The sequence below is a fragment of the Erinaceus europaeus genome, chromosome 15 (genome assembly GCF_950295315.1).
Source record: "Erinaceus europaeus chromosome 15, mEriEur2.1, whole genome shotgun sequence".
In the NCBI taxonomy this organism is placed as follows: domain Eukaryota; kingdom Metazoa; phylum Chordata; class Mammalia; order Eulipotyphla; family Erinaceidae; genus Erinaceus; species Erinaceus europaeus.
In genome coordinates this window covers 28,209,574-28,231,774 of record NC_080176.1, presented here as the reverse complement: position 1 = coordinate 28,231,774, position 22,201 = coordinate 28,209,574, and the positions used below count along the sequence as shown (strand labels likewise).

Genomic DNA, 22,201 nt, shown 5'->3' with positions numbered 1-22,201 from the left:
GCAAGTTCAGGACCTACAGGGCAAGACCACAGCCCTGGCCAGAAGCAGGTACCCTGCTCCGGGGAAGGGGCCGAACGCGCAAGCGCGGCCTCGCACCTCGCCTGCCCGCCCATAGCACGTGCTGGCGGCCCGCAGCGCCCGAACCCCGGGCCTCCCGCGGCGCCCAGGAAGGGCCTCCCGGGGCGGGGTGCGCAGGCGCGCTGTGGCCTCGCGCCTCCTGGGACGGGCGGGGGCGCGCGTTCCCTCGCGCACGCGCGCGGAGTGGGGGCGCGCCGGGCGCGGTGACGCTGCTGCGGCGGCGCGTGAGGCGCGCGATTCCCCGCGTCTTGGGAGCAGTGCCCCGGCCCCCGCCACTCCTGCCGCCACCATGTCGGGCCGGTCGGTCAGAGCCGAGACCCGCAGCCGGGCCAAGGACGACATCAAGAAGGTGATGGCGGCCATCGAGAAAGTGCGGAAATGGTGAGGGGCCGGGCCCGAGGGCCCAGTGCTAGGGTGCCCAGAGGACGGACGGACGAACTGGCGGACGGACGGACGGGCGGGGCGGGGCGGGGCGGGGCAGGGCGGGACAGGAGCGGGAGACCGGCGCTGGGGGAGGGGGTCGTCGCATCTGCGTGACGTCAGAGCGCCGGTCTTGGCCAATCAGCGGGCCGACTGGCTCGAGGGCCCACCCCTTCATCCCCAGGCGGCCACTGGCGGGCAGCCGTTTTGGGCTTCCGGTAGCACCGGTTCTGCAGGAGCCCTTGGACTTTCCGAACTGTCCCATGTATGTCCCGCCGGCCACGCGGAGCAAGACATGTGTTAGCCTGCCGCCAATTCTCGGAAGTGTCCCCGCACGCGTGCTCCTGGCCGGGGATTTGGGGTGCGCCTCCTCGCGGCGCTCTAGGGACCGAGTTTGCAAGCATCACCTGCAACATCCACGGAAAGCACCGAGTGACACCCCACCCTCGTTTTGTGCCAGGAATCCCCGGGTGTCACCTAAAACTTCCCTGTGCGTCCTACTGACTTCTTCCTAAATGTAGAAGCCCGAGTGCGAGCAGAGAAGCTACGAAGGAGAGGTCTCGGGTTCGATACCCGCCACCACCAAGAGCCTCAGCTGAGCGGTCCTCTGGTCTCTTCCTTAGTATTATTGGCGGCCAGGGAAATAGCTCTACCGGTAGAGCACTGAATTTAAAAGTCTGAGGTCCCAGTCCCACCCCAGCATCACGTGGCAGAGTGGCGGGACGCTCTTTTTTCCTTTTGCCTCCAGGGTCATTGCTGGGACTCGGTGCCTGCACTGTGTATCCACTGCTCCTGTTGCCATCTTTTACATTAAAAAAATTTTTTTTTATATTTCCCCACCTGCAGGGGAGTCGCTTCACAGGCGGTGAAGCAGGTCTGCGGGTGTCTTATCTTTCTCTCCCCTCTCTGTCTTCCCCTCCTCTCTCCATTTCTCTGTCCTATCCAATAACAACGACACCAATAATAACTACAACAATAAAAAAAAAACGAGGACAACAAAAGGGAATAAATAAAATTTTTTAAATTTATTTTTATTTATTTTCCCTTTTTTGTTAACCTTTTTTTTTTTTTTTGCTGTTGTAGTTATTATTGTTGTTGGATAGGACAGAGAGAACTGGAGAGAGGTGGGGAAGACTGGGAGAAATAAAGACAGATACCTGCAGATCTGCTTCATCACATGTGAAGCAGCCCCCCTGCAGGTGGAGAGCCGGGGGTTTGAACCGGGATCCTTAGGCGGGTCCTTATCTTTCCTATTTTATTGGATAGGGCAGAGAGAAATTGAGAGAAGAGGGGGAGATAGAAAGATAGACATCTTTAGACGGGCTTCACTACTTGTGAAGCATCCTCCTTGCAGATGGGGAGGGAATCTATTTTTACATAGAGCAGCTTTAGGGGAAATAAAGTTAATTAAAGACAAGCAAAATAGCTCACCTGGATAGAGCAACTGCTTTGCCTTGTGCAGTGGAGGTTTGAGGCGACCCCCAGCACAGGGGTGGGAGGTTCAGGCACTGGGGTGTTTTAGTCTATCTGAAAAGATCAGCCTGCAGCAGTGAAGTTCCAGCAAGGACTGAAATAATTCCCAAGTAGGTGTGTTAACTCCTTCCACAAACCCTCAGCCCACCTCCCCAACCTTCAGTGACTTTCTAGGCATCACCCCATTGGACCTGACTACTCTGTCCACTTCTACATAATATCAAGTCTGTTTTTCCCAGAGCCCTGCTCAGTTCTGGCTTATGGTAGTGCCAAGAATTAAATTATGCCTCAGAGCCTCAGGCATAAAGTTCTTTTTGCATCACCACTATGCTGTCTCCCTGACCCCAAGATCCAAGTTTTATCCGTTCTTGGTTAAAATTTTATTTGATTTTATTTTGGATAGAGACAGATATACTGAGAGGGAGAAGGGAGAGAGACCTACAACTGCTTCACTGCTCTCAAAGCCCTCCCCCCCAGCAGATGGGGATCAGGGGGACTTGAACCTGCATCCTTGCGCACTTGAATGTATGCCCTCGACCAGGTGTGCCACCACCTGGCCCCTAGCAAATTCCTTATAGATTTATACCAAAGTATGTATGTATGTAATTTTGACTCATGAATTATATGACTTCTGACATTTTTTTTCCAAATTGGAATCTTCTAGGTTTTTTTGGTCAAAGAATCAATATACACATCTGGGGTTAGATAGCATAATGGTTATGCAAAAAACTCTCATGCCTGAGGCCCCAAAATCCCAGGTTCAGTCTACCGCTTTGTCATAAAGCAGAGCTGAGCAGTGCTCTGCTAAAAGAAAATAAAAGAATCGACACATCTTTCTTTTCCTAAAACATCAACCCACTGCCCACTCCCCTAACCCCCAGCAGCCTGGGCCAAGTGACCATCCTCTGTTCCCTAGAACTCTGTACCAGTCTGCCCTCCCATGATGCACTTGCTGTTGCTAATCTTTGGGCCCCTGCTTCACTTCGATCTCTAGTGAAAACCTCACCATAACACTCCCTTGCTCGGAAGGTCACACATTAGCCACCTTTTTCTTTACTCTTCTTTTGGGGATGGAAGCTGATCTCTCTCCTGCCCCTCCCCCCCTGCCTGTCTCAGGTGCTCCTCCTTCCCAGGTTGTCTTTCAGTTGCAGCCACGCCCCTGGCCCTGCTGCAACTACCCTCCCAATTGCCCAGCTAAATCCTAGTTCAGCTCAAGGGCACTGTTCAAAATCCCGTCTGCATCTGGCTTTCTTTATAGAACTTTCCACAGCTACATTATAACCTAGTGAACCACAGGACATTTCTTGTATGTGACTTTTAAAATATAAACTTATCGGGAGTCGGGCTGTAGCGCAGCGGGTTAAGCGCAGGTGGCGCAAAGCACAAGGACTGGCATAAGGATCCCGGTTGGAACCCCGGCCCCCCACCTGCAGGGGAGTCGCTTCACAGGCGGTGAAGCAGGTCTGCAGGTGTCTATCTTTCTCTCCTCTCTGTCTTCCCCTCCTCTCTCCATTTCTCTCTGTCCTATCCAACAACGACAACAACAATAACAACTACAACAATAAAACAAGGGCAACAAAAGGGAATAAATAAATAAAATAAATATTTAAACATATATATATATATAAACTTATCTGGGGCCGGGCAGTGATGCACAAGGATGGGCGTAAGGATCCCGGTTGGAGCCCCCAGCTCCCCACCTGCGGTGGTGGGGGGGTCACTTCACAAGCAGTAAAATAGGTCTGTAGGTGTCTGTCTTTCCCCCTCTTGATCTTGCCCTCAATTTCTCTCTGTCCTATCCAAAAACAACAGCAGCAGCAATAACAATAGGAAGAAAAAAGTGGCCACCAGGAGCAGTGGATTCACAGTGCAGGCACCAAGTTCCAAAAATAATCCTGGAGGCCAAAAAAAAAAAACTTTTGTGAGAGCAAGATACAGAGAGCACGCAGAGCTCTGCTCCACGATCTGCAGGGTGCTGACTCCTTTTGCTTTGGGTGGTGCCAGGGGTTGAACCCAAGGTCTCTCACATACAAGGCAGGTGTGCTACCACTGAGCCACCTCCCTGGTCATCCTGGAATTAGCTTTCCTTTTTTTTTTTAATTTTTTAATATTTATTTACTTATTTTCCCTTTTGTTGCCCTTGTAGTTTTTCATTGTTGTAGTTATTATTGTTGTTGATGTCGCCATCGTTAGATAGGACAGAGAGAAATGGAGAAAGGAGGGGAAGACAGAGAGGGAGAGAGAAAAAGACACCTGCAGACCTGCTTCACCGCCTGTGAAGCGACTCCCCTGCAGGTGGGGAGGCGAGGGCTCGAACTAGGATCCTCACACCAGTCCTTGCGCTTTGTGCTACCGCCTGACTCCCCCCACCCTTTTTCCCTCTTTCTCTCTCTTATTTTTTTTCCTCCAGGGTTATTGCTGGGGCTCCACAAGTCCACTGCTTCTGGAGGCTGTTTTTTTCCTTTTGTTGCCCTTGCTTTATTGTTGTTGTGGTTATTGTTGTTGTGGTTATTGTTGTTGTTATTGATTTGATTGTTGTTGGATAGGACAGAGAGAAATGGAGAGAGGAGGGGAAGACAGAGGGGGAGAGAAAGATAGACACCTGCAGACCTGCTTCACTGCTTGTGAAGCGACCCCCCTGCAGGTGGGGAGCCAGGGGCTCGAACCAGGATCCTTAAACCAGTCCTTGCATTTGCACCACGTAGGCTTAACCCGCTGTGCTACTGCCTGACCCCCTCTTTCTCTTCTTTTAATGCAGTGCTGGGACGTCTTGCTTGATTTCATTGCTTCAGTTAGCTGCTGTTTTCTTTTTCTTTTTTCTAGTTAGAGCAGGGATGAGGAGCCTTTCTTCTGTCGAGAGTCACTGGGATATACATCATCATCTGTGGGCATTACAAAGTCATCAAGTCAAAAGTGAGCACTTAGCCCTGCTAGGAAAGTAGCCCCTAGATTTATCGGATTGTAGTCCCAACTGCTGTTGCCTTAACAGGGCCATATCACCCCTGAGACAGATAGACAGAAAGAACAGAAGACACCACAGCACCAGAGCTTCCTCTGGTGCTATAGTATTTCCCATGTGGTGCCAGGACTCAGCCCTGGCTTGCACACATGACAAGGCACACACCCTTCCTGGTAGCTATCTCCTGGACCACAATTACTCATGATAATAATGAAGATGACACCAACAGTGGGGCCGGGTGGTGATGCACCTGGTTGAGTGTACATGTTACAGTGCGCAAGGACCCAGGTTCAAGCCCCCAATCCTCACCTGCAGGGGAGAAGCTTCACAAGTGGTGAAGCAGTGTTGCCAATGTCTGTCTATCTCTCTCCCTATCACTCCCATCCCTCTCAATTTCTGGCTGTCTCTATCCAATAAATAAATAAAGAAAGATAATTTTAAAAAATTTAAAGATGACACCAACGATAATGATTATGATTATGTTTTTTTATTTTATTTATTTTCCTTTTTGTAGCTCTTGTTTTTTATTGTTGTTGTAGTTATTGTTGTTATTGCTGTCCTCATTGTTGGATAGGACAGAGAGAAATGGAGAGAGGAGGGGAAGACAGAGGGGGAGAGAAAGATAGATACCTGCAGACCTGCTTCACCGCCTGTGAAGCGACTCCCCTGCAGGTGGAGAGCTGGGGGCTCGAACCAGGATCCTTATGCCGGTCCTTGCGGTTTGTACCACGTGCGCTTAACCCACTGCACTACCGCCCAATGCTCACGGTTATCTTTTAAGTAACTTTAAAGACATTTATTTATTTATTTATTTTACCAGAGCACTGCTCAGCTCTGGCTTATGGTGGTACAGGAGATTGAACCTGGGACTTTGGAGCCTCAGGCATGAGAGTCTCTTTGTATAACCATTTATGCTGCCTACCCCTGTCATTATTATTATTAGTAGTAGTATTTTAAACCAGAGCTCTGCTCAGCTCTGGCATATAGGTGATGCAGGGGATTGAACCCCAGACCTTGGAAGTCTACTGCATAGCTGCTATGCTGTCTCTTCAGTCCTGTGTTCATTTCCAAATGTTTCAGCATCAGAATTCCATTCCATTGGAGTCACAGGCAAGCCTTGCCCCCCAGGGGTCAGCCTAGCCTGACTTCTTTTTCAGCCTCCTTCTCAGCTACCTTCCTCCTTCTTTGCCTGCTAAGTGGTTTCCTCGCCTTCACCCCTCTGAACCCCCAGGGCAAGAACCAAGTCTTGTGGTCTGGGAGGTGGCACAGTGGATGGGGCATTGAATTCTTTTTTTTTATATATTTATTTATTCCCTTTTTGTTGCCCTTGTTGTTTTATTGTTGTAGTTATTGTTGTTATTGAGGTCATCATTGTTGGATAGGACAGAGAGAAATGGAGAGAGGAGGGGAAGACAGAGAGGGGGAGAAAGATAGACACCTGCAGACCTGCTTCACTATTTGTGAAGTGACTCCCCTGCAGGTGGGGAGTCGGGGGCTCGAACCAGGATCCTTCTACCGGTCCTTGTGCTTGGAGCCATGTGCGCTTAACCCACTGCGCTACTGTCCGACTCCCGGGGCATTGAATTCTTTTTTTTTTTTAATATTTATTTATTTATTTATTTATTCTCTTTTGTTGTCCTTGTTGTTTTATTGTTGTAGGTCTTATTGTTGTTGTTATTGATGTCGTCATTGTTGGACAGGACAGAGAGAAATGGAAAGAGGTGGGGATGACAGAGAGGGGGAGAGAAAGATAGACACCTGCAGACTTGCTTCACTGCCTGTGAAGGGACTTCTCTGCAGGTGGGGAAGAGGCATTGGATTCTTAACCATGAGGTCTTGAGTTCGATTCCCAGCAGCACATGTACCAGAATGATGTCTGGTTCTTTCTCTCCTCCTGTCTTTCTCACGAATAAATAGACAAATTCTTAAAAAAAAAAAAAAAAAAGGAGTCAGGCGGTAGCACAGTGGGTTAAGCACACGTGGCGCAAAGCCCAAGGACTGGTGGAAGGATCCCGGTTCGAGCCCCCGGCTCCCCACCTGCAGGGGAGTCGCTTCACAGGCGGTGAAGCAGGTCTGCAGGTGTCTCTCTTTCTCTCCCCCTCTCTGTCTTGCCCTCCTCTCTCCATTTCTGTCCTAACAACTGTGACATCAATAACAGCAATAATAACTATAACAACAATTAAAAAAAACAAGGGCAACAAAAGGGAAAATAAATTTATATATAAAAAAAGAACCAAGTCTTTATATGTCCCTCCTCTCCGGCAGCACCTGATAGGACAGCTTGTTGATATCTGGAGAGCTGAGTGACTTACTGGAAAATCTAGTGGTCCAGGAGGTAGCGCAGTGGATAAAGCATTGGATTCTCAACCATGAGTTCCTAAGTTCAGTCCCTGGCAGCACATGTAACCAGAGTGATGTCTGGTGTGTTTTTTCTCTCTCTCCTTCCCTACCTCTCTTTCACCCTTTCCTTCTCCCTCCCCCTCGCCCCCCCCTTCAAAAAGTGATGTCTGTCAGGTGAACTCCCATGCTTGGAAATGTGCTGGCAGCTGGCCATTCTGATAACTCACCTGGACAGTGGGTTGGTTAGCCAGGAGCACCCCCTCACTGCGTTGAAGGTGCTGTGGTCTCTCTCTAACATACTCCCTCTCTCTGCCTCTTATCTAAAAAACCAAAGTGCTAGTACCCTCTCTCGGAGTCTTTCCTGTGAGGAGAAAGGGCTTTGGCGCGCTGCTCATGGGGATAGGCGGCCAGCAGTGGGCTTAGACCAAAGGAGCCGAGAGTCACCTCCCTCTGGAAGGGAGGAGTTTTCACTGGAAGGTCAGGCACCAGTTGATGGAGAGGAACCATGGAAGACACTTGAGCTTACAGAGGTGATCTCCTGAGAGGCAGACAAGTTTCCAATAGAAAAGTAACTGAGGGAGTCGGGCGGTAGTTCAGCAGGTTAAGCTCACATGGCACAAAGTGCAAGGACCGGCATCAGGATCCCGGTTCCAGCCCCCAGCTCCCCACCTGCAGGGGAGTTACATCACAGGCGGTGAAGCAGGTCTGCAGGTGTCTATATCTTTCTCTCCCCCTCTCTGTCTTCCCCTTCTCTCTCCATTTCTCTCTGTCCTACCCAACAACGATGACATCAGTAATAACACTAATAACTACAACAACAATAAAACAAGAAGGGCAAGAAAAGGGAAAAACAACAAAAAAAATTAAGCTCAGGTGCGGGCATGTTACAGTGTACAAGGACCCAGGTTCAAGCCACTGGCCCCCACCTCCGGGGGGAAGCTTCATGAGTGGTGAAGCAGGGCTGCAGGTGTCTCTACTCTTCTCCCTTCTTGATTTGTGTATCTATCCAATAAATAAAATTAAAATATACATATATATATTTATATGGAAAGTAACTGTTATTGTGTCGGTTCTAAGAACTATCTTTCTTTTAGGGAGAAAAAATGGGTGACTGTGGGTGACACGTCCCTTAGGATATTTAAGTGGGTTCCTGTAACAGACAGCAAGGAGGTAAGTGTGGAAGCAAATTAAAGCAACAACAAGGTACCCTTTTCTTTCTTTTTTTGTTTTGTTTTTTTACCAGGATACTAATCAATCCCCCCCCCATAGGAAGTTCATAACCATAGAGGTTTATAGGATGATACTATATAGAGAGATAATGTTTACTCATTTATTATTTTTTTTAACCAGAGCAGGACTCAGTTCTGGCTTATAGTGGCCCCTGGGATTGAACCTGGGCCCGCTGGAGCCTCAGGCATGAGAGTCTATTACTATCTCCCTGGACACTAAAGATAATTTATTTAATAGACATTTAAAACAATGCTATGTGTTTTTTTTTTTCTTCCCAGGAACATATAGGTATCAAATCTATGGAAGAGCAATTAGAAAGGCACGTCAACATATTAAACACATCTGTTTATAGGAGACAGCTAATAAGAGCAGGAAGCAGCGATTTGTTTTCTTCTCTTAGAGATTTCACCTGTTCACGAATTTATTTATTTATTCTTATTTTTATTTATAAAAAGGAAACACTGACAAAAACCATAGGATAAGAGGGGTACAATTCCACACAATTCCCACCACCAGAATTCCGTATCCCCGCCCCTGATAGCTTTCCTATTTTTTTTTTACTGTTGTAGTTATTATTGTTATTATTGATGTCGTTTTTTTAAATTAATTTATTTATTCCCTTCTGTCACCCTTATTGTTTTATTGTTGTAGTTATTATTGTTGTTGTTATTAATGTCGTCATTGTTAGATAGGACAGAGAGAAATGGAGAGAGGAGCAGAAGACAGAGAGGGGAGATAAAGATAGACACCTGCAGACCTGCTTCACTGCTTGTGAAGCAACTCCCCTGCCAGTGGGGAGCTGGTGGCTTGAACAAGGATCCTTAGGCCAGTCCTTGTGCTTTGTGTCACATGTACTTAACCCACTGCACTACGCCAGACTCCCAGCTTTCCTAATCTTTATCCCTCTGGGAGTATGGACCCAGGGTCATTATGTGGTGCAGAAGGTTGAAGGTCTGGCTTCTGTAATTGCTTCCCCGCTGAACATGGGTGTTGACAGGTCGATCCACACTCCCAGATTGTCTCTCTCTTTCCCTAGTGGGGCGGGGCTCTGGAGAAGCGGGGCTCATTGGTGGGGTCGTCTGCCCAGGGAAGTCTGGTTGGCATCATGTTAGCATCTGTAACCTGGTGGCTGAAAAAAGAGTAAACATATAAAGCCAAACAAATTGTTGACTAATCATGAACCTAAAGGCTGGAATAGTTCCAATGAAGAGTTGGGGGTCTCTATTTGTAGATAGTTAGTAGGCCTATTATAGTTATATTCTATCAGGTCCATGACCATACTAGGTTTTGTTTTTTTTTTTTCCTGAGCCTGACATCTGATATGCAGGTAGATCCAAGTTATTGTCTGGGGAGATGATGTCATGGCCGGAAAAAGGACCAGAAAGCTGGATCAGGGAAGAACATAGCTACCAAATATGGGAAAAGTGTATAAATACTGTTGACTGTATCATGAATTTATTTTAACTATTTATTTATTGATTGAGAAAGGAATGAGAGGTGGTCTGGGAGGTGGCACAATGGGTAAAGCACTGGACTCTCAAGCCTGAGGTCTTGAGTTCTATCCCCAGCATCACATGTACCACAGTGATGTCTGGTTCTTTCTCTCTCTCCTATCTTATTAATAAATAAGACTTTAAAAAGAGAGAGGGTGTTGGGCACAGTGGGTGGCACAAAGTGCAAGGACCAGCGTTAGGATCCCAGTTCAAACCCCCAGCTCCCCACCTGCAGGGGGGTCACTTCACAGGTGGTAAAGCAGGTCTGCAGGTGTCTTTCTCTCCCTATCTCTGTCTTCCCCTCCTCTCTCCATTTCTCTCTGTCCTATCCAACAACGATGACATCAATAGCAACAACAATAATAACTACAACAATAAAACAAGGGCAACAAAAGGGAATCAATGAATACACACACACACACACACACACACATTCCAGGAACAGTGGATTTGTGGTGCAGGCACCGAGCCCCAGCAATAACCCTGGAGGCAATATATAATAACAAATAAATAAAGTCCTAATTTATTTGTAAAAACCACCAAGTCAGAATAGAGCATTGGCATCAGAGAGCTGGTTCACCCCACAGGGCTGGGACCTTGCCATGTGTAGCACAGGTTTGAGCCCTGAGATAGTTCCAGGGCTGTGGTGTGTCTCCCTCACTCACTGCCCTACCCCAGTGAAAAGCAAGCGGCTCAGGAGTGATGAAATTGCATATGTGTGAGGCCCAAGTGAGCCCTGTGAATAAAACAGAAGAAAGGGAGGTCGGGCGGTAGCACAGCGGGTTAAGCGCAGGTGGCGCAAAGCGCAAGGACTGGTGGAAGGATCCCGGATCCAGCCCCCGGCTCCCCACCTGCAGGGGAGTCGCTTCACAGGCAGTGAAGCAGGTCTGCAGGTGTCTGTCTTTCTCTCCCCCTCTCTGTCTTCCCCTCCTCTCTCCATTTCTCTGTGTCCTATCCAACAACGATGACATCATCAACAACAACAATAATAACTACAACAACAAAAAAACAATAAGGGCAACAAAAGGGAAAATAAATAATAAAAAAGAAACAGAAGAAAGGAAAAAAAAGTGGGGGGTAGATAGCATAATGGTTATGCAAAGAGTCTCTCATGCCTGACATTCCAAAGTCCCAGGTTCAATCCCACACACCACCATAAGCTAGAGCTGAGCAGAGCTCTGGTAAAAAAATAATAATAATAATAGGGGACTGGGTTATAGTGCAGCGGGTTAAGCACACATAGCAAAAAGTGCAAGGACTGGAATAAGGATCCGGGTTCAAGCCCCCAACTCCCCACCTGCAGGGAGTCGCTTCACAAGAGGTGAAGCAGCTCTGCAGGTGTCTATTTTTCTCTACCCTTCTCTGTCTTCCCTTCCTCTCTCCATTTTTCTCTGTCCTATTCAGTAACTATAGCTATAACAACCACAACAAGGGCAACAAAATGAGAAAAATGAGCTCCAGGAGCAGTGGATTTGTAGTGCTGGCACCAAACCCCAGCAATAACCCTGGAGGCAAAAAAAAAAAAAGGGAGTCGGGCAGTAGCGCAGCAGGTTAAGCGCATGTGGTACAAAACGCAGGGACCAGCGTAAGGATCCTGGTTTGAGCTTCGGCTCCCCACCTGCAGGGGTGTCCCTTCACAGGCAGTGAAACAGGTCTGCAGGTGTCTATATCTTTCTCTCCCCCTCTCTGTCTTCCCCTCCTCTCTCTATTTCTCTCTGTCCTATCCAACAAGGACAACAGAATGGAAAATAAATAATAATAATAAATAAACACACACACATATATATGGAGAGAGAGAAAGTGGTGGGTAGATAGCATAATGATTATGCAAAGAGATTCTCTTGCCTTGAGGCTCCAATGTCCAGGTTCAATCCCTCACACCACCATAAGCCAGAGCTGAGCAGTTAAAAAAATGTTCCTACTCATGACCACAGAATGTGAGCTCAGACCTACAAGGATGCAGAGGTCACATAGGCTCCTAAGCTGAATATGGGCCCCAGATCAGATCAGTTCAATGGAGTTTACAGTCAACAATATTTATACACCTTTTCCATATTTGGAACTACTCTCTTCTTTGATCCAGCTTCCTAGCCATTTTTCTAGCCATGACATCATCTCCCCAGACGATAACCCTAATCCTAACCCTGACCCTGACTGTAATACACACATACACATACACACACACACACACACACACACACACACACACACACACACATCATATATGGAGAGAGAGGTGGGGGGTAGAGAGGGCTTTGCCTAGTCCTCAGAGTATTTTGCAATTCTTCCCAGCATCTGCTTCCCTCCCTGCTGGAGTCAGTCACCCTCCTAATTTTGCTTTTTCTTACCACTGCTCTAGACATGTGTAAACATTATTATGCTTCTATAAAAAAAGCATCGTGACATATTTTTTGTGTGTCTGCTCTTTTTTTTTTTTTTTTTGCTCAGCAATATGCTTTTAAAATTCATCCATGTTGTCTTTAGAGCTGTTTGTTTCTTCTCACTGCTGGGGAGTTTGATTATAGGCCAGGCCCTATTTTGGTTTCCTGTTCCTCCCATTCATATTGACAGGTATGTCGCCCTCAGTCTTGGAAAACAAGAACAATGTGAACATTCTTAATCAGTGTGAGTCTACATGCAGGCGTTATGTAATCCTCGGAGAAAGACTTCCAGATCTCAGGGTACAAGTGCTAAGGAATGCTAAAGAACTTCCCAAAGTGGTTACACCTGCCAACATTCCCGCCGTCACCAGTTGATATTGTTAGATGTATGCATCCTGATACTCACTGCAGATGTGCTGGAATGACTAATTCTATGATTACGAAGGAGACTGAGCACCCTTTCCAAATTAGTCTTTTGAGGCCAGTAAATTTAATAAAAAGTATAAATACAAGCCGAGCAGTGGTGCATCCTGTTGAGCACACAACTCACCATGTGCAAAGACCTGGGTTCAAGTCCCAGGTCCCTATCGGCAAGGGGGAAGCTTCACTGGTGGCGAAGCAAGGCTGCAGGTGTCTCTCTGTCATCTCCCTTTCAACGTTCTTCTTCCCTCTCAAGTTCTGTCTCTATCCAAAATAAATAAATCTTTTTTTTTTTAAAGATTTTATTTATTTATGAGAAAGATAGGAGAAGAGAGAAAGAACCAGACATCCCTCTGGCACATGTGCTGCTGGATCGAACTCAGGACCTCATGCTTAAGAGTCCAAAGCTTTACCAATGCGCCACCTCCCGGACCACAGATCTTTTTTTTTTTTTTTTTTGAAGTATAAACAGATGTTGGATTTTTTTAAATAGTTATTTAAGTTTTTTTTTAAATATTTATTTATTCCTTTTTGTTGTCCTTGTTTTTATTGTTGTAGTTATTGTTGTTGTTATTGATGTTGTCATTGTTGGATAGGACAGAGAGAAATGGAGAGAGATGGGGGAAGATAGAGGGGGAGAAAAAGAAAGACACCTGCAGACCTGCTTCACCACCTGTGAAGCGACTCCCCTGCAGGTGGGGAGCTGGGGGCTCGAACCGGGATCCTTACACCCGTCCTTGGGCTTTGCGCCACGTGCGCTTAACCCATTGTGCTACCGCCCAACTCCTCAGATGTTGGATTTTTATCAGCAGCTTTTCCTGCATTTGTTGTGATGTTGCTGTAAATATAAAATTAGGCTGATAATTGTGTCAGTCCATTTTCTGATGTTGAAACATTGGGAGACTCTGAAGCTACATTCTACTTGATCTTCCTTATTCTCTGTTCCTTTGTATTCCTCTCTGTGTTGTTGCATCCAAACTGCAAGTGCTTCATTTAAAAGGTTTCCTGCATGGTGCTGTTGAGATGTGTGGTGCTGTTCTTACTTAGCAGGGAGTAAAGAGTGATACGAGGAGGCCGGGTGGTAGCACAGCGGTTAAGCGCACATGGTGCAAAGCGCAAGGACCAGTGTAAGGATCCCGGTTCCAGCCCCGGCTCCCCACCTGCTAGGGGGGTAACTTCACAAGTGGTGAAGCAGGTCTGCAGGTGTCTTATCTTCCTCTCCCCCTCTCTGTCTTCCCCTCCTCGATTTCTCTCTGTCCTATCCAACAACAACGATAATAACAATAATAATAAACAACAAGGGCTACAAAATGGGAAAAGTGGCCTCCAGGAGCAGTGCATTCATAGTTCAGGCACTGAGCCCCAGCAATAACCCTGGAGGCAAAAAAAAAAAAAAAAGAGTGCTAAGATTACAGTTTCCAAAATGAATCTGGCAGCTTCTCCTCTCAATTGCTAGAAAAGCTTGTCTACAAAGTAGACTTGATGAACACATCCGAGACCATCCAGAGCTTGTGGACTGAGAGGGAGGTACTGACTGGCAACTCCCTGATGGGTCTATGTAGCCTGCCTGCCCCCTCTTTTTTTCTTGTATTTTGCAGAAACCTATACACTGCTTGTTTTAGCTATTCCTTTTTTTTTTTTTTTTTTGCCTCCAGGGTTATGGTGCCTGCTCCTGGAGACTGTTTTTCCCATTCTGTTGCCCTTGATGTTTATCGTTGTTGTGGTTATTATTGCTGTCATTGTCGTTGGATAGGACAGAGAGAAATGGAGAGAGGAGGGGAAGACAGAGAAGGGGAGACAAAGAGAGACACCTGCAGACCTGCTTCACCGCCTGTGAAGAGACTCCCCTGCAGGTGGGGAGCCGGGGGCTCGAACCGGGATCCTTACGCTTTGCACCATGTGTGCTTAACCCACTGCACTACCACCCGGCCCACTCCTTTTTTCATTTTTATAAAGATTGATTTCCAGCTCCAGGTGGTGGCGCACAGGTTATGCGCACATAATGTGAAGCTCAAGGATCCCCACCTCAGGGGGGTCGATTCACAAGCAGTGAATCTGGTCTTCAGGTGTCTGTCTTTCTCTCCCCCTCTGTCTTCCCCTCTTCTCAATTTCTCTCTGTACTATCCAACAACAATAGCAGTAACAACAATCACAACAACAGGAGCAACATAAATGGAGAAAAATGGCCTCCAGGAGCAATGGATTCATAGTTCATGCACCGAGCCCCAGCAATAACCCTGAAGGCAAATAAATAAATAAATAAATAAATAAAGTCTTATTAACCTGCTTTAAATGTCTTATTTATGTATTTTAGTGGGAGAGATGGGGGGGGGGATAGACAGACCGACTGACTCTGCTCAGCTATGGCTTATGATGGTTGTGGGGATTGAACCTGAGACCTCAGAGCCTCAGGAATGAAAGTCTTCTACATAACCGCTCTGCTGACTCCCCAGCCCTGACTTAACCTGCTTCTATTAGCACAGCTTGTTCTGCTGCAGCCTGTCACTTGGACTGATTTCCTCAGCTGTTTGCTTAGTGTTTGCTGTGTTCTCAGCTTTTGTGACCTGAGCTGCCTTAGCTAGTGGCATCTGACTTGGAGCAGATGTGAACCTAGACTCTGGGGATCCCTCTTCTAAAGCATTCTGGGGGTAGGGTGACAGCAAGGTTCAACCTTTTCCCTCTCCTCTCCCCACCTTCCTCCGCTCTCCATGGAGTTCCCCAATACCAGACCTCCAGGTGCTGCCTTTTTGGGGTATAGCAGGCCCAAGAGTTGGTGGGGAAAAGTGAGGGGAGCTCTAGAGCATCCCTTTCCCCTTCAGCCAGCCCTGTTCCTGTGATGCCCTCACTGCAGGCTTCATGAGTCGAACTCACATGTTACAATGCACAAGGGCCTGGGTTCAAGCCCCTGGTCCCCACCTGCAGAAGGAAAGCTTTGCGAGCAGTGAAGCAGGGCTGCAGGTATCTCTCTGTCTCTCTCTATCTCCTCCTCCCCCCTCTCTCTGTCTATATCTAGTAATAAAAAGGGGGGGGGGGATAAAGACACCAGAGCCCTGCTTCAGTGTCTGCAAAGCTTTCCCCTCTGTAGTTGGGGACTTGAACCTGGGACCTTGTGCACTGTAACATGTGTGCTCAACCAGGTGTACCATCACCCAGTCCCCAAATGACTTTAGACCTTTTTTTTTTTTTTTAAGTTTATTCATTATTTATCTTTAAAATTTTTTAATTATATTTATTTTTCTTTATTGGGGGATTAATTGTTTGTAGTCGATAGTAAAATACAGTAGTTTGCACATGTATAACATTTCCATATAACAGTACAACCCCCACCTCTGCCATCATGTTCCAGGACTAGTATCTTTAGTTATTTGAAGGGGAAGAGAGGGAGGGGGAGAGACACAGAGAAACACCTGCAGCCCTGCTTCACCGCTCGCAAAGCTTTCCTTCTGCAGGTGGGGACCAGGGGCTTGAACCCAGGCCCTTGTGCATTGTAACGTGAGTTTGACTGGAATATTAAACGGCTGGTAAAAGGTGATCCATGTAATAGATGTAATAAAATGGTGGCAGTAGCTGTCAAAATGATGTGCGCACCTGAGCAAAATAAAGGGGAGGATAGGCCTAAGTGCACAGGGATAAAGGTCAGGACTCTTGGCAGAAACTAAATGGTCACAGCGTACTGTGTCCCATGTCCCATCAAGAGTGTGAGCCAGCAAGTTGGAGATTACTCAGGTTCCACTTGTGGCTGTTGGGGGTGTCATGTCATGCCTTAGTCTCCAGGAGTGTCCTACGGCTGCCCAAAGGAAATGGCACTCGGCCAGGTGGACACAACTCTGAATGGGGCTGACAGGTCAGGAATGGAGTTTGGAGGGGCCTCCTGTCCTATTGCTGCTCACCTTCTCCTGTCCAGTTGGAGGTCTTGTCTTCTTTTATTTCCCCCCAGCTGTTGCTTTTGAGAGAGGACTTTTGCTCAAGTTACCACTTTGTGTTTCTCAGTGTCCCATCCAGGCAGAGGGTCAGGGAGCACCATGGGACGCTCTGGCAGAAGCACACGTCTGTCAGCACCCGAGGGAGACATGGAGGCCCGGGATATCTTGTCCCAGGTGCTATCACATTGTCCCTCTCCCTGTCCCTTCCTCGTCCAGGCCTCAGCAGAATCTCAACGTACCCGGCTCGCTCTCTCTGAGTCTCCTGCTTCGCTCTGTCATATATATATATTTTTTTTTTTCTTTTTCTTTCTTCCATTTCTAGAAAGAAAAGTCAAAATCGAACAGTTCGGCAGCCCGGGAACCTAATGGTTTTCCTTCTGATGCCTCAGCCAATTCCTCTCTCCTTCTTGAATTCCAGGGTGAGTTGCATCCACACGTACTCCTCACAGGGAAATAGAAACTTCACTGAACCCGTGGATCAAAAGAACAGTTCTGTGTAGCACCTCGGTGCCTGCTGTTTGGCACTGGAAAGCCAAACAGTTTCAGCCTCAGAGCCAGGTAGCCAACAAGCTAGAGAGCAGGCTCCTCACTCCCCGCTGCAGGGAACCAGGGCTTGAGGTGAAGTCACAGACCTGCCTTGAGGCCTGGGCTTCTGGACTAAAAGCTCTTGAGAACACTGTTTTGAGTCGGCCCTTGTCAGCTGGGGCCTGTCTCCCGACCAGTCTTCAAAACTGTCCCTCCTGTGTCACCTCTCAGCCCCGAGTGACGGTTACTGTCCATGCAGCACCCTCACCTCAGCTCCCCAGGCCTCTCAGGAGACGTGCCTGCCCACCTCAGAGGGGACAGAGCACCTTCCACTTCCCTGCAGTGGGCTCTCATCAAACTGGAGTTAGGAAGGGCATCCTGTCTTCTCTCCAGAGCTGGACTGGAGTCACAGTCCTTGGCAAGCTGCCCCCTGACCCCGCCCAGGCTGTGGGGCCTCACAAAGGAGCATGCCAGGGGAGGCTCTCCGTATTCGTGGGGGGGGGGGAGGCAGTACTCAGCCCTTGAGGCTCCACCCCTCACTCTGCTCCCCACCTCACCCTTTTCCTCTTGACACTGTGGGTTGAGCTGCCACATGTGGGGGCCACACCGTGGAGCACGGCCAGCATGGAGCCCCCTGCCAAGTGCAGGGGCCAGGGCTGGTGTTTGTGTGTCCGGGGTGGAGCAGGGGGCCCTGGGGTGCAGGGTCTGCAGAGGAGGTGCAGATCCCGCTATGTGCTGGCTGACATGGGGCTCCCCAGGAAGGCTGGAGAGAGAGGTGGTAGCAGCCTCGTGAGCCCGCTAGATAAGCACCAGCGCTTAAAAGTCACACTAGAGGCAGGAGGGGAGCAGTGGCATGGAGCAGTGGAGTGCCCCTGAGACTGAGGGGGCGCAGAGGGCTGTCATGGGGTCAGGGTGTGTGTGGGGGAAGCAGGCATGGACACAATTCACTGGGGGCTAGGGGATGGTGACGGGCTGCTGGTGCTGAGCGGAAGTCAGGACTGAGAGTGATGACTGAGCCTGCAGCCAGAGCTTCTCGGGTGCTGGGCAGCTGTCTGACCCCCAGCAGACGCCAGCACCCTGTGCAGATGGAGGGGACCACCAGAAGCTCGAGTCATTCCCTCCACAGAAGGCTGGCGCACTGGACACGCAAGGAGGAGGACTAGGAGTGGCACCTGACCGCAGCCAGTGCCAAGAGCCTGTGTGAAGCAGGACCTCTGGCGGTTCCCGTGTGCAGGAGCCCACAGCACTGGTCACAGTGCCCTACTGGCCAACGGCTGCCCAGGAGGGAGGTGACCACCCTCAGCGGCACCTTGTTCCATGTGCTTTCAGATGACAACAGCAACCAGAGCTCTGTGTCCGATGTCTACCAGCTCAAGGTGGACAGCAGCACCAACTCCAGCCCCAGCCCCCAGCAGAGCGAGTCCCTGAGCCCTGCACACACCTCCGACTTCCGCACGGACGACTCCCAGCCCCCGACGCTGGGCCAGGAGATCCTGGAGGGTGAGTCCCCAATGGGCCTTGTCCCTTGATGCCTCTCTCTCTGGTGTCAGGGCTTGGAGCCCGCTGCCTGCCCGGGCACAGCTGTTGTTATCTGGGGTATCTGATGGGAACTGGGCAGGGCAGTACTGTACCCTCGCACCCTCTCACAGGATGGAAAATGCACCCGCACACTGGTCACATGTCACACATGATTCCTATAATACAGTCAGCGCACGTGTGTGCGTGCGTGTGTGTGTGTGTGTGTGTGTGTGTGTGTGTGTGTAACTCAACTGGATAGCACAGTGCTTTGCCCTGTGTGTGACCCAGGTTCAAGCCTGGCCCCCACTGTATTAACAGTTTCAGTGCAGTAGTCTTTCTCTCTTCCTACTTTGTCTCTGTCTGGAAAAGCACAGAGGTGAAGCCATGGAAATGGACCCCGTCCCAAGAAAAATTCTCTTTGGAGTAACAGCTGTTAGCTCCATTTCACACACACAAGAAGTAGAGGCTTAGAAAAGTATTTTTGTGAGGGTCGGGCGGTGGCGCAGTGGGTTAAGCGCATGTGGCACAAAGCGCAGGGACTGGCATAAGGATCCCGGTTTGAGCCCCCGGCTCCCCACCTGCAGGGGAGTCGCTTCACAGGTGGTGAAGCAGGTCTTCAGGTGTCTGTCTTTCTCTCCCTCTCTGTCTTCCCCTCCTCTCTCCATTTCTCTCTGTCCTATCCAACAACTAATTGCGTCAACAAGGGCAATAATAATAGCCACAACAAAGCTACAAGTGCAACAAAAGGGGGAAAAAATGGCCTCCAGGAGCAGTGGATTCATGGTTCAGGCACCGAGCCCAGCAATAACCCTGGAGGAGGAAAAAAAAAAAAAAAAAGAAAAGTATTTTTGTTTGCTTGTTTTGTTTTTACCAGAACACTGCTCAGCTCTCGTCTTTGGTGGTGCAGGGGCTTGAACCTGGGACTTTTCAGGACTGAGAGTCTCTTTGCATAACCATTATGCTATCTACCTCCCACCCCAAAAAGTGTTTTCTTTAAAAGGTGCATTTATTTACCATGAGATGGGGAGGAGGGTGGGAGAGGCCAGATATGCTCCAATGCTGAGCCAGCTCCCTGGCCCACTGAAGGGCTAAATTGCTTCTCCAAATACCTCGTGGCTACTATCTGGTAGAAGCGAGCGGCTCCAGGTCTGCTCCTTCTCACTGCAGAGTGCTTGCTGTCTGTGTGACCACCCTAGCTAGCTCTACTTATTAATTTCTTTTTTAAAAAACTTTTAAAAAATATTTATTCCCTTTTGTTACCCTTGTTGTTTTATTGTTGTATTTATTACTGATGTTGTCGTTGGATAAGACAGAAATGGAGAGAGGAGGGGAAGACAGAGAGTGAGAGAAAGATAGACCTGCTTTACTGCTTGTAAAACGACTTCCCCTGCAGGTGGGCCTCAAACCAGGATCCTTATGCCAGTCCTTGCACTTGGCACCACCTGTGCTTAACCTGCTGCACTACTGCCTGACTCCCTAATTTATTTCTTAATGAGAGAGTGAAGCAGAGCATCGCACGTGTGTTGCCAGGGCTCAAATTCAGGACAGTCCAGTGCTTCACCCACCGAGCTTCCTCCCGCCATGGTATAGCCGGGCCTCCTCCAGACAGTGTTACCTCTTCACCGAGGTGCCCCACTCAGCTTTCAGAAAAGCCCCCCAGAGGAGCAGGGGCTCCCAAAGTGTCCCACTGCAGAAAGCTCCTCTCAGGGGCACTGCCCTGCCTTTTCAGAGCCCTCCCTGCCGGCTTCAGAAGTTGCAGACGAGCCTCCCACCCTCACGAAGGAAGAGCCAGTTCCTGTGGAGGCGAAGGTAAGGAGGCAGCAGCCTCTAGAACAGCCTGGATGCTGGTGGTGTGTGATGACAGGTGGAGCTGGGCAGGGTCAGAGGAGGAGAAGGGGGTATGTGCAGGGGGGCTGGCCCTCACTCCTTGTCCTGCTGCTCCCAGGCCGCTGAGGAAGAGGAAGACTCGGGCGCCCCGCCCCTGAAACGCTTCTGCGTGGACCAGCCTGCAGTGCCGCAGACAGTGTCTGAGAGCTAGCACTCCCTGCCCACCCGCCCGCCTGCCAGCCTCCTTCTGGTCCGCGCCATGCTGCGTCGCCCGGGTGTGGGCAAGCCGGGCACCTGAGGCCCAGCATCGCAGCCTCCAGGCTGAGGGTTGACCCCGGCCTTGGGGTCACAGCTGCACTTTCCTACCCCGGCACCTCTGTCTGCTTACTCCTGTGAGGAGCTCTCGTGTCCTGCACCCCGAGTAGGCTGGCGCCTCAGCCACCCCAGGGCTCACCCGCCACCTCCAGGCCTCAGTCTTCGTCCTGGGGGCCCTGGGCTGAGCTGCTGGCGCTTCAGTGAGGATGAAGAGCCAGCCTTGGAAGGCCTCTCCAGAGAGAAGGCCTGAGGTTACTTGAACGTGAATGGAGTCAGAGTCATGGACTTTCCCGTGGGGTGAGGGCGCCATGGGAGGAGTGGGTGGAAACTTCCTTCAGAGGAAGGGAAGGGAAGGGAAGAGTCCCCTCCTGCGAGGTCCCTGTGGGTGTGTTGCTGTCTTGGCAATTCTGCCCGCTCCAGAGGTTTCTCCCACCCCCGATGGGCCGGCCCTCCTCTAGCTGCTGACAGTCCTCTGCCCCCCACCTGAGCCAGCCCCCACCCCACCCCTCAGCACACATGCAGCGTTCCTGTCATCACCCACACATTTCATCCCAGCGTCGTCCATCGCCTGCTCCCAGCCACAGATCCCAGAACTCCTGCTGCCAATGCTGCCCCAGCAAGAATCTCAAGCAAACAGTCCCCATCCCCCTCAAGACTCCCTCAGTGCAGACTTTCTAGAGAAAGTTCCCGTTTTCTTTGAAATCCGCATGTCTAACTGAACTTTGTGATTTTATTTTTTTGTTCCAAAAAAAATGTTTAAGAAAATGGAAATGGACAACAGCGAGTGAAGACATATTTTAGCATCGAATAGAATATTTTTAAAATTAAACTATTTGAAATATTTCTTAATAGTATCTGAGTGCTTCTTCTCGGAGGTTCTGGGGTTCAGGTGTTGGCGACGGGATTGGGGGGTGGTTTAATGTTTGTGAATTCATCCTGGGCTGGGCTCTGCCCACTGAAGTACTCTGATGCCAGGGGAAACTTTTAGTGCTGTGGCATCTGGCCCTCGATCTATCTGACAAAGTGGGGGTGGGGGATGGGGGGGGACATGCAAGGCAGACCAGGTACCTTCCCAGATAAGCAGTCTTGCCAGTCCTTTGTATGTGTGTGTATATGTAGAAGGCAGAACCAGGTTCCAGATGCTACCATGATGCCAACCGGACTTCCATGGGCAGACAACTCTGTTGGTATGCATGAGACCCCTTCTGTTTCATTTGGTTTAAATCCCCCCTGCTTAACACTATTCTATTTACATAACCACTTCATTCTATTTACATAACCGCTGTTAACAAGCACCTC

At 49.2% G+C, this 22,201-nt stretch overlaps 1 protein-coding gene across 2 annotated transcripts; it reads left to right on the top strand.

Annotated features, from left to right (window-relative positions):
* Nucleotides 1-236: 236 nt before the first annotated feature.
* On the top strand, nt 237-21,746 carry BCL7B (BAF chromatin remodeling complex subunit BCL7B). Of its 2 annotated transcripts, none has more exons than XM_060173486.1 (6): nt 237-459; nt 8,365-8,440; nt 17,040-17,136; nt 18,572-18,742; nt 20,468-20,569; nt 20,706-21,746. In XM_060173486.1, the coding sequence occupies exons 1-6, from the start codon at nt 368-370 to the stop codon at nt 20,711-20,713; spliced, it is 546 nt and encodes a 181-aa protein (XP_060029469.1). In that variant the 5' UTR covers nt 237-367; the 3' UTR covers nt 20,714-21,746. The 2 variants fall into 2 exon arrangements, with proteins under 2 accessions (XP_060029469.1, XP_060029468.1); XM_060173485.1 differs by having other exon boundaries at nt 239-459; nt 20,490-20,569.
* Nucleotides 21,747-22,201: the final 455 nt, after the last annotated feature.